Source organism: Plectropomus leopardus, chromosome 3, assembly GCF_026936395.1.
Source record: "Plectropomus leopardus strain MGB_pleo_1.0 chromosome 3, ASM2693639v1, whole genome shotgun sequence".
In the NCBI taxonomy this organism is placed as follows: domain Eukaryota; kingdom Metazoa; phylum Chordata; class Actinopteri; order Perciformes; family Serranidae; genus Plectropomus; species Plectropomus leopardus.
Window position 1 is genome coordinate 36,088,216 of NC_142178.1, and position 16,874 is coordinate 36,105,089.

A 16,874-nucleotide genomic window follows, 5' to 3' on the forward strand; every position below is an offset into this window, starting at 1 on the left:
ATTAGCCTGCCTGCGGATGATAAGTTTGTTTCATTTTTTTTTATTGGGTTGATGTCACAGATTGGATTTAATACTATTTACAGGCCTAAATAATTACAAACTACGCATTAAAATATCTTGGCTCATGGATCAACTCAACATTTAATTGAGGCAGGCTCTAGCATGGACAGCTCTGGACTGCAAGGCCAGAAGGTGGAAGTCCAATAGCCCCCGACATACCAAGCTCAGCTTCTTCTCTGTGACCGTAGAGTCCGTTTTACTTTATAGATGAGAACTCTCGACCCTGAATGGAGGATAAAGCAGAATGTTGCATGCAGTACTGAATATCAACCAGGGTGTGCACGTCACCATCAAGAACCTGGAGAGCTGCCGAGGATGAGCGAGAAAATAACACTCAGAAGAATGAGACTTGACGGTCACTGCCAGACACAACGCAAGCTCCCAGCCAGCAAACTGGTGCCTTGGAAGCCAACACATAGACATCGTTCACAAGGACGTCCTACATTAACATGCATGGATGTCCTAAAGAAAGATGTAGTAGCCATATGCACGGAGTATTGAGATGACTGCCGGGGGCCTAGTCTGACAACGACCAAATGATGATGTTGTTGAACTGTACTGCACCTTGTGCATGTTCAGCCGCACTACCGTTGTGGCTCTACAGATGGTAATTTCAATCTGTTTGTTAGTTGTTCTTGTTCAGACTAAAATATTTCAGCATTAATTGAATGGCTTGCTAAACAAATGTGCACTGGAGTACCCCAGAGCTGCATTTTGGGTCCCCTGTTGTACTCCCTTTGCATACATGACTGTGTTGCCACTTTGAGCTCCAATACCATTATCAAGTTTCCTGACAGCAGGGCTGTGATAACATGAAAAGGTCGACCTGAGAGAAGTACTCAATAGTGCTCGGACAACAGCCTACTCATCAAACTAAAGAGATAATAGAAGACTTTAGAGATGAAGCAGCAAAGAAGTTATGCCCCCCCTATTATATCTGTCCTTTGTTAAAAGGGTGGACAGCTTCATGTACTTGGGCGTTGCATACTGACTCAGTGTTGAAAAAAGCAAGGCAGAGACTGTTTCAGCTTAGACATCTGTGGAAATTTAGAGTATCCTCTTAAATACTGAGGAATTTCAGAGGAAACATCTCTTCCTGGTATGGTAAAACAGCACCGAGCAGGACCGCAAGGCAAAGAACTGAACATACTTTTGGAGCTGCTCTACTGTGCATAAAGGATGTTTACACCTGGTGCTGCAAAAATAAGCCCAGAAAAATCATTAAAGATCCCAACCATCATTATAACTGCCTTTTCTCCCTGTTGATATCTGAGAGAAGGTCACACCAGGCCACCACTGACAGACTCAGGAAGAGCTTCTACCCTCAGTCCAAAAGGATCCTAAATGAGGACCCTGTCTAAGACATCACCCCCATGGACAATATAAATTATGGGTTAAGATTATTAAAATTCAAATAGTAATTAAATGTGTCTTTTTCCTTATTTTTCCATGTAATCTTATCACAGGTCTCCATTTCTCCATTAAAAAAAAGACATTATTTGCATCCAACCGTGATGTTTGAGTGCAGCGTTTGACACTGACTGATGTGAATACAGCTTTTGAAGATGCGCTGAGCCATAGCGAAATAATTAAAACTGTTGGGAGCACAATGTCCATTTGATTGAAATTAAAGCAAAAAACATGAGAGTGCTGTGAGGAGAGATTCCAAGCGGATGAACCTTTGTCCAATGTACTAACTTTAATGTGCACTCTAATGAGTCCTGGATTCTCAAATCTCTGGGAGGAGAAAACATAAAGTGCAAGTTCAACTTTCAATCAGAAAAACACCTCGTTTCCTCTACTGTTTGAATTTGAGTCATCATACGGGTTAATATTTAAATGCAGGAATATCAGCAAGTAATACATGTGTCAATTTGCACTGATAAACAACCTTATCAAATATTGATTGTGGTCATTTGCGAAAGTAAACTTCAATTTGGCTTTCAGTATTTTTCACTCAACACTACAGATGCACTTATAAATCTTGTGTAGCATTTCCAAGTCTGACCCTTACATCTCCCCATCTCCGACATTCAAAGCCCCCCCCGCCTCCTCCAACCAGCAGGGAAACCCTGGGAAAAACTCTCCCACTGTTCCACTCTGCTGGCTCCTGAGAGAATATTTCATAATGCCATCTTGTGACAGTACTTTTTGGGGGTAAAGTAAGCAGCAGCGACAGAGCAGCTCCCACAAGAGAAGACACGCTAGACAGAGAAAACCCAAAACAAGAGTGAGGATTTTAAAGAACCATTTAAAAATCCACATTCCTCCCTCTAAGGCCGCCCAGGAACAGAGCTAATCTAGTTCCTTCTTTTTGTGAAGCTGTTTGGTTAGAGTGCAGCCCTAACTCAAACACAGACAGACACTAAATTTAGTCTGACTCGTGTGTGTGTGTGTGTGTGTGTGTGTGCGCGCGCGTGTGCGTGCGTGTCTGAGAGTGATGGCCTGTACTGTAAGAGTGTGTGTGGGTTCACAGCTTACGTAACTACACTCTTCAGGAGCGTGCATGTGACTTGTGGTGTAAGTGTGTATTGGTGTGAGAACGTGTGTGTGTGTGTGTATCCTCTGCAATCTGATTTGACAGACCTTTGTGAGAGCTCACTGTCTGCCCCGAGCACTTTATCCACTTTGTGTGTGTGTGTGTGTGTGTGTGTGTGTGTGTGTCTGTGTGTGTGCGGTTTTTGTATTTGGGTGTGATACTGAGGTTATCTGTCTGTACATCTGCTCAGTGTTAAAAAAACTAGGATGTAGCGTTGATAATGTTTTCAGTGTGTGTATTACTGCACTGTGTGTATAACTGATTGTGTCTTTGCATCTGTGTGTGTGTGTGTGTGTGTGTGTGTGTGTTCCTGTGTATCTTGTTTTGTGCACAAGTATAATCGTTTGTGTTTGTGTTGTATCTGCGTTGATGTGGTCAAAATGAGCTGTCTTATCTAAAATTGCTGCACAAAATTGCTCAAAATGACAGATCCGTATTGAGACCCGCACCTCACACATAAACACACACACACTCACATAGAGACATGTCCTTTTAACCCGCTGCAACACACTGATTAAAAAAATAACTGTTGCAACTTTGTCGTGCAGTTTTATTGAACAGTTTTATTGTACGCTCAGTCCAGTTCATTTTGTCCTAAAGCTCACACTACCAGCCAAACCATTACCGCATATCTTCCCTTCCACACATACATACAAACACATTAATATTTCCTATGGTGTGCCATTACCCTGTACCTACTGACTGACATCTGTTTCATTTTGGAAAATAAAGTTGCTCTTGTATCTGCCTCTTCTTTCATAATGTTGTTAACTAAAAATAAATAAATAAACAAATTGCCGTCTGAACAATCCATTCACTAGAATAAACGGTTGCCATTGTATACTTCTGCAAACTACACATTTTTAACATTTTTTTTCTTTTTATTACACTTAAACAAGGATGTGGTCAACGTGTGGTTATGTTTATGCACAATCATCAAGTGGTTATGGTTGGCATGATCTCAGCTGGAAATGCTGCCATGACTTGCTAAAAAGCAACCAGTGTTGTTGTTTGCTTGTTTGGATCAGTGGTCTGCTGGTTGGTAGTCGTGTCACTTAGACTGATGACAAAGTAAGCTCATATTCTTAGTGTCTTTAGAAATGTTGATGTGATATGTAAGAAATGTACAACTGTATCGTCATGCACCTATTCTTTATTTCTTTCTTTCAAAAATGGACAGTTTAATTTCATTGGTGTTAACATTCAAACATTTCCCACTCTTCATATTCTGTTTTGCCATTATACCTCCTCTCTTTCCACCTGTGCTTTGGCTTAAACTCCCAAATACGACTCACTTTTTTCTTCCTTTTGTGTGGAAACAGATGATGTGTCCACCCTGTTTTCTGCTCCCATCATAGAAAACTATCTGTCAGATTAGATTACGGTCACACACTGAGAAACCGACCTCAGTGAACACACACAGATATGGCCGTACCGAGGTTTTCTGCGAACTCCGACCTTACTTTTCATGGTCGGCATGTTTTACTAGCACAGTTTTGTCTGATTTGTTGGGGAGCTGTAGCAGAATCGGGGCCCCGCTGGCTCCTGTCACCACCAAGGTTACGGTAATACGCCAGCAAGAGGGGAGATTCATATTTCATGGCTCACTGAGTTGGATCCACGACTTACGGATGCTTTGAAGCATATGCAGAGGTTTGGTCACTGAACTGAGGTTTGGTCGCTGGACTGCAAGGGATAAAGCAAACTGTTTTGTTAAGGAGTTTCACCTTTGAGCTTATGTTGGAGCACAGTGCAGCTGCAGGTTTAAACTCTTAAACTTTTGCCAGGTCACATTTTTCCAGCTTCAGAATATGGTACACCTCTCTTCTTCCAATACGACATTCAGTTGAAGTTAGCAGTGCCTTTATTTTCTCAAAATCCTGGCAGAAGTTTGAAATAGCCATGTGTTTCTTTTTTTTTCAATCTCCTGAGTCCTTACTTATTCATGTTTTTTAACTTTGAAACCTCTTAGGATTTCAAAGTGTGAAACTCCCTCCAGAACACAACGAAACTGGAGGATTTTTATGTTTCTGTCGGTTTCACTGTTATTTTTCTGTCAAAAAATGTCTAAAGACTCCTCTCCAGGTGCGTAGGTCGAAAGGTCGAAAGTGAATAATTGGCTGGGGCTTTTAAACTCTTGAAAACTCACCTGGTAGGATCTCCAAGCGCGTATTGAAATGAGCTTGTTATTATCGAGCGCTGGAATATCTTGGCGTATTTGTGTGAAATACCCAAAACTTGCCAGAGTTTTTTGTACTTTTCTTTTTCCCATGTCTTGACAACTCTGTACCCCCCGTCTTTGCCTGAGAGCTTTCTTCCATTCAGCCAGCTATATGCATATTGCTCTCCTGTCTCTGTCTCTTCTCCTAACGTTGTAATTATCTCCAACACTTGATAAAACCCTCAGGCTCACTCCCTCACCCTCTCTCAATCTCGCTTTATTGCCATCGTTATATTGCACTTAATCATCCCTTGGTGCTTCATTCTCGTTGGTTTCTGATCTATCCTTCCTCGTCTCAGGAGTTCTTCGTCTCCTGTCATCCTTGTTTCCTCCCCTCTCTCTGCCTATCCTCTCGCTCCTTCTCTGCACTCTCACCATCTCTCTTTTTGCCATTCTCCAGGCAAAGTATGTTTTCCTGTAATGAATTTGCCAGAAATAGGTCAAATAGCAAACTCCCTGCTTCCCTTCTCTGTCTCCATTATTCCACACCAAGTTTTACTTCAAGTTTGTTTATTCCCTCCACCTCCGATCCCTGCATCTTCACAAGGCTCTGCTTTCATCGCAGATGGTTGCGGGTTTAATCTCACGCCTCTCACACTTGTGCACGCCTGCCTACTGACAGGATACACTTTGATGCCTTCACTTCATGTGCTAAAAGGTATATCCAGTTTCAGGGATGCTGCAAGTCTACTGCACTTACTCACACATACTTTGACATCTTCCTCCATCTGTGTCAAAATGATGCTTTTAATGCCAGTGGAGCACTCTGTAACTTTGCCATGTAAAGCGATACACCTACACACATTAATATTCATGTTTATCTGTAAACGAATCGATGCTTGTGTTGTTTCACACTGTGTTTCAAAACAGAGGCAGACAGTTTTCTTTTGCAAGTTAATGTTGCAAAGTCTATCGCTGACCCCTGTTTCTTCCAATGTCTTGCTTTATTAGGTGCACAAATTCCACCTCATTAATTCATATTAGACTCTGAACAGCAGGACCCCAACTGTGCAAGAGTGTGTTTGCTTCTGTTTAAGCTTATTATTTGAAACAAACACGTAGGGAGGAGTACATTAAATCAACATGACTCGGAAGTTGAGATGAAATATGCTCCTGCATGATGATCACATAGTTAAAGTGTTTGTCTTTTTGCATTCGCTTAGCTTTTAATTTTCTTTGATACCACTAGTAAACTTGTTTCCAATTTTTTTCAATGTATTTTTTATATTTTGTGTGTGTTTTCCAGGATGGTTGAATACTCATTGGACCTGCAGAACGTCAACTTCACCGCCATCAGAACAGTGAGGGTACTGCGACCTCTCAAAGCAATTAACAGGGTGCCAAGTAAGTCATGACATCACTTCACAGACTGGGTCCTCCTGTTTCTAAAGTAATGCAATGCATCATAATGAAATCCTAAGCCAAAAGCAGAGTGAACTTTGGCTGCTTGCACATGATAGACAGCTTTAGCTGCATGTTTATCACTGAGTAAGGCAAAGAGTTGGTGCCAAGATTATGACGTCATCAATGTTTTCCTTCTGTTCAAGCAAGAACTGTGAAGTATTGAAGAAAAAGACCTATTATACATCCGAAAACTGAGTGATGAAAGGATGTTCATTAATGTAATGCTGTCTGTGGCTCTCATTCAGCACCATGGACAGCTGCCTGCCAGAGCAGTAAGAGTGTGGTGGCTCAGTTGCTCTCCGAGGTGCTGAACATGAGTCATTGAGCCAGAAATACCTCAACTGTGAACACATTCAGATTAGATGACAATAAGCTATACTTATTACTTGCTGGAGAGAGTGGGATGAAGCTTTGTACTGATTACAGTAGAGCTGTAGAGACTTTTAACCAGAGCAGTGTACAACTAATCAAAGTTTATTTGATGGACCCTCTGATTTGTGAAAACACTGTTTTATTTAACAATATAATGAACAATACTATGGTATGTCGGCCCATTCCATGACACAAAATGAAATATTTAGTTCCTGCCATACCTTACCTTGTTTTCTCATTAGTAAAAAAAATAAGATAGGTCAAGTTTATTTGTATAGCACATTTCAACGACAAGGGAAATTTCAGCACATACAATGAGCCAATATCAAAAGACACAAATAACTGGATTTAAAGAGAGAATAAAAATGAAGATTGCAGTAAGTTAAAAATAATAATGATGATTAAACAGAAGAAAACTTACACTTTTGTCTTTTAGGATTAAACACTTCCATTTTCACAGGAAATGTTCAGTTTTTATTTGTTAGATGCATACAGTCTTTTTCAAAATAGATGAACGATGTTGGAAGAACACCTCCTATTTATAGTAATATCTTTGTGCAACAAAAGCATGTGGTTAGGTTTGGAAAAACACATCATGGTTTGCCTTAACATTCATACAGGAAGCAAACCGCAAACTTCCAGGTGAAAATCCTCTGTTTGTTGTAACCAATCCAGTGCCCCTCCCCCGTGCCCCACAGGGATTTTCCGGCTCTATTATGTTGTTAACGGTGCATTTCAAACTGGCGCTGTCCAGCAGCGTATCATACTGCTACAACAAGTGCTGTACCGCCAACTGACAACATATCATACTGCTGTGTAAGCTGCTGTCTGCAGCATATATCGCAGCAAAAGGTGGCTTTTAGCCACCATTTGGCCTGACACTGAAATCACTGACCAAGCTGCGGTAATTGATGAGTTAGTAATGGGAATGGGTTGGAATGTGTTTATAGATAATGTGACGACCTTTACCCTAGGAGAACACGGGCAGTAACCAAATCTTACAAACATGGGACCAAAATGGCATATAAGGGTCACACAATAGCAAATGCAGTTGACTATCCCTTACCCTTCTCCTTAATCATGTGAGCAGTGCCTGATATGAAGGATTTAGAAAGCTAGATTGTTAATAAATACTGTGAAAATACATTACCAATACATTTTCTGTTTTCTTACATTCCATGACTGTCACCCAACACACTTTCATGATGGCAGATTCTCTCATGCGGGGTAGTTTGTATTTTAGTTATGGCCAATATCACACAATATCGGCTGGTTGGACACAGCAACAATCAATGTCTCCTCTTCACGTACTTTTTTTCTATTGGTTGTGGCTGCAACTTTGCAGGTCAAAGTTCACCAATGGAAATAAGTTTTTTTCAATGGAAGCAAATGTTTTATTTGCCCCTTTGCCTTCACTGAATGGAAGTACTGTTTATTTATAAACAGAAAGATGAGCTCCCTGACGAGCCACAAAACAGGTGAAAAGGTGGAGCAAAGATAAAAGGCTGAGATACCCTTCAAGGCTTAGAAAATGAACAAAATTCAGTGGCAAACAGAAATGTCACTTTCCTGGGAGTTTGTTCCAGATAAGTGGTGCATAAAAACGAAATGCTAACTAAAAGCAAACCTGTCCCAGGCGATCTGAGAGGTCTAAAAGGTTCATAATTTAGCAGCAGAAGATACTGAAGGTAAATGTATAATTAAACACTGAAAAACACAAATGGATTTAGCCATTACATCAGATTGAGTCTATCCTAGATGAAGTTACAACATTCAGTGGTTACTGGTTTGATTTGACCGCCATGGCATCAAAGAGAGCTTTGTAAGTGGCAGCAGACGGTGTGCAAAAGGCTAATGTCATAACGAGAATGTGGCTGTGTGTTCGTATATTGTAGTGGCCTGGAGTCACTCATTTCCCATTTCATACTGGGAATCAGCTTGTCTGTGCATATTTCTTTTATTTGCCCACAATGCAAGCTTTTCCAAACTTTACTTCCCTAAATTTCACACTGAACCTCAGTCTCAAATATGTAAACAAATCAGGATGTGCACATGGAAAGGAAACTAGTTTGATCCGCTTGCAAGTTGCCCTGGAAAAAGATCTGTATGCAGTACTAGAACTTTCTTTTAAGTGACTTAATTATCTTAAGTTTAGTAATGCTTTTGTCAGTATCTGCGATGCAGGCATTGTAGAAATAAGAGAAAAAGTAGTGTAAGCTGGAGATTTTGTTTTTGTAATTAGGGAGACATCTAAGGATATTGTACTGTATCTCCAGAGAGTTTTATTCCACAAGCTCCACGCTGACGACTGTGCAGACATTTTGTCTCTCAACAGTAGCTATGGCCTGTGAGGTCACCTTGGTCCATTAATTCAGCTTTTCATCACTTTACCTGTTTTCTATAGTAGAGGAGAATAATAAATGAACAAAAGAACAGTACAGACACTCAGACATTTACAGACTATTTTCTTTACAATGTAGCCTCTCAAATATGGATGGTGATGCAATTTAAAGTTAAAGTTTAAAGTTTTAATATTTTTTGTATAGTGGGGAAAAACAGGTGCCATTTGCTAAGATCCAAATCCCTGTATTATTTATTTATTTATTTTTTATCTTTATTCCGGTGCTTTTAAATATCTTGGGGGTTTTTTTTAAATAATATCTGTGCATGGAAACTACAAAATGGTGAAACTCAAGGACTTTGAGCGCCACAAGCGGAGTGTCATCTAGTTCCATTATATTGGAGAGCAGGCAGACATCTCTGTGGCCAATGTCTCCAACACTCGGCAACTCACACCGGAATATTCTAGACTGATAAATAGCACCGCGGGTAAGAGGAAAAATGTGAATTTTTGATTTTAAGTTTCCCTTTTCATATTTGGCTGTGAAAAGTGCTGAATTATCTAATATAGATTTAATTCTTAGTATCTTGGGATTCTTTTTAGGACCTCAGAAGTAATATATTTCTGTTTATTTGTTTTAAAATTCTATCAACAAAACACTGATCAGGTAAGTCAGTATTTTTAAGGGCATGGTACTTCCTCTTTCAATCATTCCATGTACATTTTCAGTTAAAAATAGACACTAAATTGATTGAAAACAGTTTTTTTGCGTGACTGTTAGACTGTGCTTTGTTGTGCACACCTCCACCTTGCTCACAGATGCCTCCTGGTATTGTTTGTGAAACAACAAATGCTGCAGTATTGATACGGTGCCATGCCATTATTCATTCTGGATCAAATGGGCCGCATAAAAGCAGCACCATTGTAGCTGCAGCACCATACGTGTCTAAACAAACCTGGCTGCCAAAAGCAGCCCAAATGCCTCGTTGTCTTGCCTGTGATTATGTAATTTTAATTGTGTACCTGTTGTTTCTACGAGCTGGCCCGGTGGTTGCAGTTCCAGGTGCAGTTGTGCTTTTGGGCAAATTGATTTGTCTCATGTTTCAGACACAGACAGACATCTGCACAAAAATAAAACTGGAACAAGTGAAATTATAACTGGGTGGTCACATTTCATCTCCGTTCAGCCAGCATATTGTACACTGTGAGCTGCACAAGAAGGAAACAAATTCCCCGGTACACAAAGTGCACAGGGCTATTTAAATTCCTAAAAAGCAATTTGACTCACCCTGAGCTGTTCTGATTTGAACAAAATCTCCTCAGCTCCCAAACCCATCACTGAAGCGATGCTTAGACGTTGTGAAGTGTGTTTCTGAGAGTGCCGCTTAGTCTCTGTCCTTTTTGATGGGAATAATCAGAGCTTTGCTTCCACTTGCTTTTGTGCTTTATGTGTCTAAATTGCACCTAGCAGGCAATAATTTTAAGAAGCTATGAGTACTCTCTAAGTCGGATATGCTGGTGCTTGAAGTTAATGTTGTTTTGCTTCCTTCATGAGTATAATTGCTAAACCTCCCACTGCTCATAAATCTGCAACATAAACTATCCGAGCAATTTAGTTCTTTCTTCTCTGAAAGCAGGTGGAGCGAATTTGTTGTTCACAGGGATGCTGATTTCTTTATTTGCCATCATTTATATAAAATATGTATGAGCATGCATATATGGAGAGCACTTAAACATGTATGCTTTTACGGGGAGACCATTGATGTACCCCGACTCAGTGACGTTATGATCATATCCAATGATCAGTCTGCCACCAGTCTTTGTCCATTCTACCCCTCTGTCTGTCTCCCTTTCTTTCTTTTTGTCCATCTGTATGTCACGCTATTGAAATAGTTTGAGGTCAAACAAGAGTAGGAGAGAGAGCTGTCCCTCTTTCCTCCAACTCTGTGTCTGCCCCTTCCACTGTTTTTACATCAGCCTGCAGAGTTAAACTGTAGGATGAGTAGATTTAAAAGGAAGGATCAGAAATGAACTGTGACCATAAGAATCATAGTATTCAAATCAACAGCTTTGGTCGTTTTTACAGATGCATTCAAATGACCTGTGTTTTCACTTTATTGACAGGTGACCTCTTGTCCTCACATCATAAATAAACAATGACTGTCCTCCCTCTGTCACTTTGATTAATCATGATGCCAATCCTATAACCTTAAGAGTGGCTTTGACCTTTTTCCAACTCTTACAAGGGTAGTTTGGGTTGCCTTAAAAAACCCTGGTTATTAGTGACACCTCTCCCTGAGAGCTTTAAGAAAACTGCAGTCATCAACCTATTGAGCAACTGTGCATCGCCCAAAACAGTGATGTGACACAAGTCTGAATGTCAACTGACATGATGGAGATAGAAAATAAATTAGCCTACTGGCACATTCAGAACAATGACACTATCTTTAATTTTCCAATATTTGAGTTGGAGCAGTGGCTTCATGATGCTAAGTAGCTTACCATTTACAGATTACTTCATCAGATAACATTACAAAGCAACCAACAGCAGATCAATGCTGCCTGCCAATACAGGTTTTGCTGTGTTAGGCAGTTACACTGCAATATAAACAATTTGTTTTAATTTTTAAAAAGTCGGTGTGTAGGCTGCAAAAAAAAAAATTAAGTTGACTAAATCTGAGAAATCAAGTTGAGGTTATTTTTAATGATTCGACTTGTTTTCTCACATTCAGTCAACCAAAAAAATTAAGACGGCTCACACACTAGCTTTTTTATGTTAAAACAAACTGTTTAGCAATGCATCCGCATTATCAAGCAACTTAATGTAGCTAATATTAGCCAACTAAAACCACAATATAGCAATATATTTCACATGTCAGTGTTTCGTGAATGATGTTTTCCAGCACTTGGGTCACTGAATTTATTACATGAGGCATTAAATTTGATAGATTTACTGTTAGACAAGAATCACCTAGCACAATTTGGTTCCGGCAACATTTTGGGAGGAGAGCAAATGGCAGCTCTGAAAATAGACTGCGGTCTATCTTCAGAGCTGCCATTTGCAAACCCCACCATTAACAGTGTTCATCTCTGAGCTGCTGCTGCAAAATGTATATCACAGAAAATAGGGCATGCGAGGACTCTGATGTTGTGTAACTTCAGGTAGTATCGCACACTGTTGGTGCTTGTAGCTAAGCTCAGTGGCAGGTCACACGGGAACACATACTTTCACCAAAATTTGGATTTTCCTACAAAACTCGTCCATAGAAATCAGTCCATAGTCTGTCAAAGGCAACTGAGAAAGTCAAGGAAGGTCTCAGTTTTTAAGTGGTGTTACAATGCGTTCACTAGTGGGCACAAAAAAGTGATTAATACCTTTAAAAAGTTACATAAAGAATCTTTAACTCAAACAGACCTTAACAGTAGAAGTGGCGAATGTGAAAACTTCCATGAATAACAGTTTGCATCAGTCATATGGTTAGAAGGCAAACAACCTATTTTTTGTTTTGGTGTGATGAGTTGTGCTCAACAGAGGCCATGCGAAACTAAACTTTCCTAACTCAGCACTCCTCAGTGTAACAAAGCAAATAAGCAACAGCAATCATTCCACAAAATGTTCCACTCTGTAGGTATTGCATTGTAGAAGTTTATGTTTCAAACTTTCATTACATCCCTAATGGCTAGCAGTGTTTTTGTGCAAGATGGACTCAATTTGCCATTGAATGGGTTACACAGCTCTCTGTTGGGAGGATAAACAAACAAGTCATTCGAGACTAAACCATGTTTACAGCTGTAATCTGGGACTTTAATGAGCGGAGGTGACTTTTCTTTTCACTGAGCCTCCTTTTGACATTAAAAATGCCAATGTGTTGTATTGGCTTATCTTTTACAGAGCTTAGGAACACACTAGAAAAGAGGCAGTATAAGAAAGTCCCAAAGCACGTAATACAACAGAGAGGATAAAAGTACATCTACTTGCACGAGATTGATGCTTTCTTTGTGGTTTATTCAGCAACATTTCAATAAGGGGACTCTGAATTTGGGTTAAGGAGACATAAAAGAGAAAAAGAAGCAGGTGAGAAGGGAAAAGAGGAGACAGGAAGAGAGACAAACGAGGGAGGGAAGCAGGGATTATCCAGTTCCATGAAGGATAGAGGAAGATGGACGAGAAGAAGAGAGGGATGATGAGAGGAGAGATGCAGGGGGACTCAGATGAGCAGGCTATTACGATGATGGATAGAGCCGAGGAGACACATGCAAGGGATGGAGAGATATAGAGATAAAACGAACGAGGGCCAGATAGGACCGGAAAGTGGGAGATCAGATTAAAAAAATGAGATGATTATATCTTTGTGAAAAGGAAAAGGCGATGCAACCATTGCACTTGTGTTTTTGTTATTTTTTATATTGATATATAAATGGTGGATTGACAAGCATATCACAACACTCATTCATACACACATAAGCACTCACTGTAATATATGAACTGCTAGTGGCTGAAGCATAATCCCAATGTTGCAATTTCCCTCAAAACCTGAGTACAAGAAGATGTTGAAACACACACACACACACACACACACACACACACACACACACACACCACTTGAAGCCCTTTTGGTCCAATGTACTGTACCTTCAAGACATTTGCAGTAATTGAGAGGCTTCCATGCGCCAGCCATTGGTGCAGACAAATCTGAGGCTCATGTTTGAGACTTTGGCAGCCTACTTTTCTGAAAGCTTCATCTTAGGTTTTACCTTTGGCTGGTGACGCCTTCTATCCTTCTTTCTAAGTTAGCCAGAAGCTCTTACAGCTGTTTGCAGAGAAAGCAAAAGAAATTGCATCTTACAAAATCTGTATGTAAGGGGATATTGGAGGTTTCTTTGTAGTACAATGCACGCCCATTGGCGATGTTCAGTGCAGATGCAGAGAGCAGTGATGCTCGTATTTAGCGAGGGAAAAAGTAAAGGTGAAGAGGTTGCGGTGGTAGATGAGCACTTGCCACCCTTCATGTTGGAGAATCAGAGTGAGTGTTTCTGGAACAACTTCTCCAAGGTGCATGGAGAAGGGAGATGAATCAAAGGTGTAGAAACCCCAGCGACATTTGCAGGATGTAAAACAACTTTATTAAAAGACTGATGCATTTGGCTTGTAGCCTCGATGACCCTGATGGCCGCCCCAAGTGCACTGGTCGTTTTGTAAAGTTGCTTTGTACACCACAACTTTAATGTTAGAGACAGAAGTTTGTTTCCTGTCACAGTCAAGCTGTTAATGTTGCTTTTTATTTACTATTTATTTATTTACCAGAGACAGTGCTCATTAATCAACATCTCAGATTCCACCTCTATGTAAACGTGCCAGATTTTCAAGGTGGAGAGAGACCGCGGCTTTTACAGCTAAATTCAGCCAGTATAAACCCCAGTGCTGAGTGAAGGTCTCTCCCAAAACCACCGCTGCAATACCACAAAAAACAGCATGTGTGGACTCTGCTGCTGTGTGTGCCAGTCATTTGTTGAAGTTGGTAGACTCCATTTTGGTTCGCTAATGTGAGACACTTTGAGTGCGGTAGTTGGACTAAGTGTCAAGGCACTTACCTCAGTGTAAATGTGCCAGATTTTGCTAATGAGCTAATTTTCATCTGTAGTCCCTGGGAATGTTATTGCGAATTAGTGGCCTTATGTTATTAACGCAGCGCTCCCTAAAACTCACAATACAATAGAATGGAACATAATGAAATACAATACAAACACACAATACAAAAGTAGCAAATGAAAAAAAATGACAGTATAAAGAACAATTACAGTATAAAGACAGTGTCAGATATGAGGTAGTATGATAACTCATGATTGCAAGTTTGTTTTCTTAAGCCATCTCTTATGTGTACGTTTAAGGGTTAGGTAATTAGTGCTCTGTCTCTCTTAATTCAGTAGGTGGACTATTTCAGTGGTGGGTAGCTCTGACCGAGAACAGTTTGCCCAAATTTGCAACGTTTGTATTGTATAACAAATCCCCCTCTGGTAGCATCTGAAAAATGTTTCTGAAAGTTAAATAGTTTGTACGTTTGTACTACATGGCAATGGTGATAGCAATTGGCCTTTTGGTTAGGTATTTTTAGTGTCTGTTTGTTAAGGAGCTCTGTTGCTTTCAGCGCGATCATGCATGCTAGTGACAGATTTTGTTTGCAGCTTGTTATTTGTTTTTTGCAAGTACATAAAGAACTGTGTCATACCAAAGTTGACGCAGTTCTTTATGTACTTGCAAAACATTGGCACACGAAAGGCTGGTCATTATGATACAGGTGGAACAAAATTGGGCTCAGTATTAATACCTGAGGAACACCAATGTTACAATTAAACTATGTTAATTGAGTTTTGCCAGACTTTGGTCTGCGTTTGTTAGATATGAGTCCATTTATTTATCAGTTCTTGTAGTCATGTAAGATCAGCTTGAGGGTTGGCTTCGTCTATGGTGGTCGATGGTTGAGCCAAACTGAAACGTCTTTACAACTAGTTGATGAGTTGCCTGGTAATTGTGTTCACAGATATTTGTCTGCCATAACCATCAAGTATGGTTTAAATGTAGCTTGTTGTAAACATAGGCTGTAACCACAATCTTTCCCCAACCCTTACTTTAGGCCATTTTTGCCACAGATATTTTGACATGTTGTAGTGTGTCCCAGTTAGCCATTATAGTGTGACAGTGAGCTTGTATGAGCAATGTAAGTACTCTGAGACTGAAACAGATAAATGGAATTTTGGCATTAGTGTGGCTGTAAAAAAAAAAGAAAAAAGTTTATGCCTTGGCAATAAACAGTGTATCCCAACACAGCGTCTGTATTGTTAGTTGATAGGGTCATCCTGGAAAGCATAACAACTTTCTTGAACTGGTATGGAATGGCACTCCTGTGCTTTATAAAATATTAATAGGGCAATTGTTAATTATATAAATATAAAAATGTCAAATTATTTACTAGACCGCCAGCCAAAGTGGTCACAGGATGAAAAGGTCAGTTTATAACAAACAGAGTTGTGCGCTGTGCCAGCACCAGCTGCCAAAAGCCACTTATTTCACTGCTCTTCATTTGTTGGATGAATAAAGAAGCAATTCTCCCCTTTATTAAAGACAATTTACCACAGAGCTCATCTCAGGGGTAATTCAATCTTCATGCTGCAGGAGACACACGTACACACTAGCCTATGCAAACACACTGCACAGGAAACAAATGCAGTGACACAAAACCCCAACCAACAAAGCCACACACACTCGCATGCACACACTTTTATGCACATACGGACTGAATGTGCACACACGGTCAGTGGAAGACGTGTGAAGTGAACAGTTAATGGGACACTAATGGAAATTATCCAGGCCTGGTTCCCACTGGCCACAGCTTAAAGGACTGAGCCTGTTTACTACATTACCCACATTACCCCCCGGGAAAATGCTGTATTAGCAGCCAAGGTAACGGCCATCAGCACGCTCTCCCTGCCGCCCCTCTCTTTTCGTCTATTCTTTTCATTTATATTCTGTTTATTCTCACTTCTAATCAAGTTTGCACTTTGCGTGTTTCCTTTTTCTTTGCTTTCAAAAACTCCCCTCCCCTGATCTGCAGCTGCTCCCGCAGTCTGCTGTAAACGGTTGAATTGATTAAAGTTGCCTTTTATAAATAACAAACATTTGTTATTCTATTAAGCCAACACTTGATAATATTTAATGATCAAATAGACTGAGATGAACTTAATTATAACTTTTACTTCCTGGAGGGAACAATTGTGGATCTTTTTATCATCTCCAAATGCTGTTCTACAATGCCCTTTTATGTGCCGTTTTATCCCTGCTTTATATACTTTATGTCTCCTTAGTGTTTGCCTTGTTGTTTTCTTCTTCTCCGGTTTTTTTTTTTTTTATTATTTTTTGGAAACGTTATACAAAGTTTAAA

General features: G+C 40.0%; 1 protein-coding gene across 2 annotated transcripts in view; it reads left to right on the forward strand.

Annotated features, from left to right (window-relative positions):
• LOC121941708 (voltage-dependent T-type calcium channel subunit alpha-1I-like) overlaps nucleotides 1-16,874 on the forward strand; it is a 295,976-nt gene that overhangs the window by 143,664 nt on the left and 135,438 nt on the right. For both annotated transcript variants that reach the window (XM_088074767.1, XM_088074765.1), the window contains one exon: nucleotides 6,067-6,164. In XM_088074767.1, coding sequence (XP_087930893.1) covers nucleotides 6,067-6,164 — 98 coding nt within the window. The remainder of the gene's footprint in view (nucleotides 1-6,066; nucleotides 6,165-16,874) is intronic.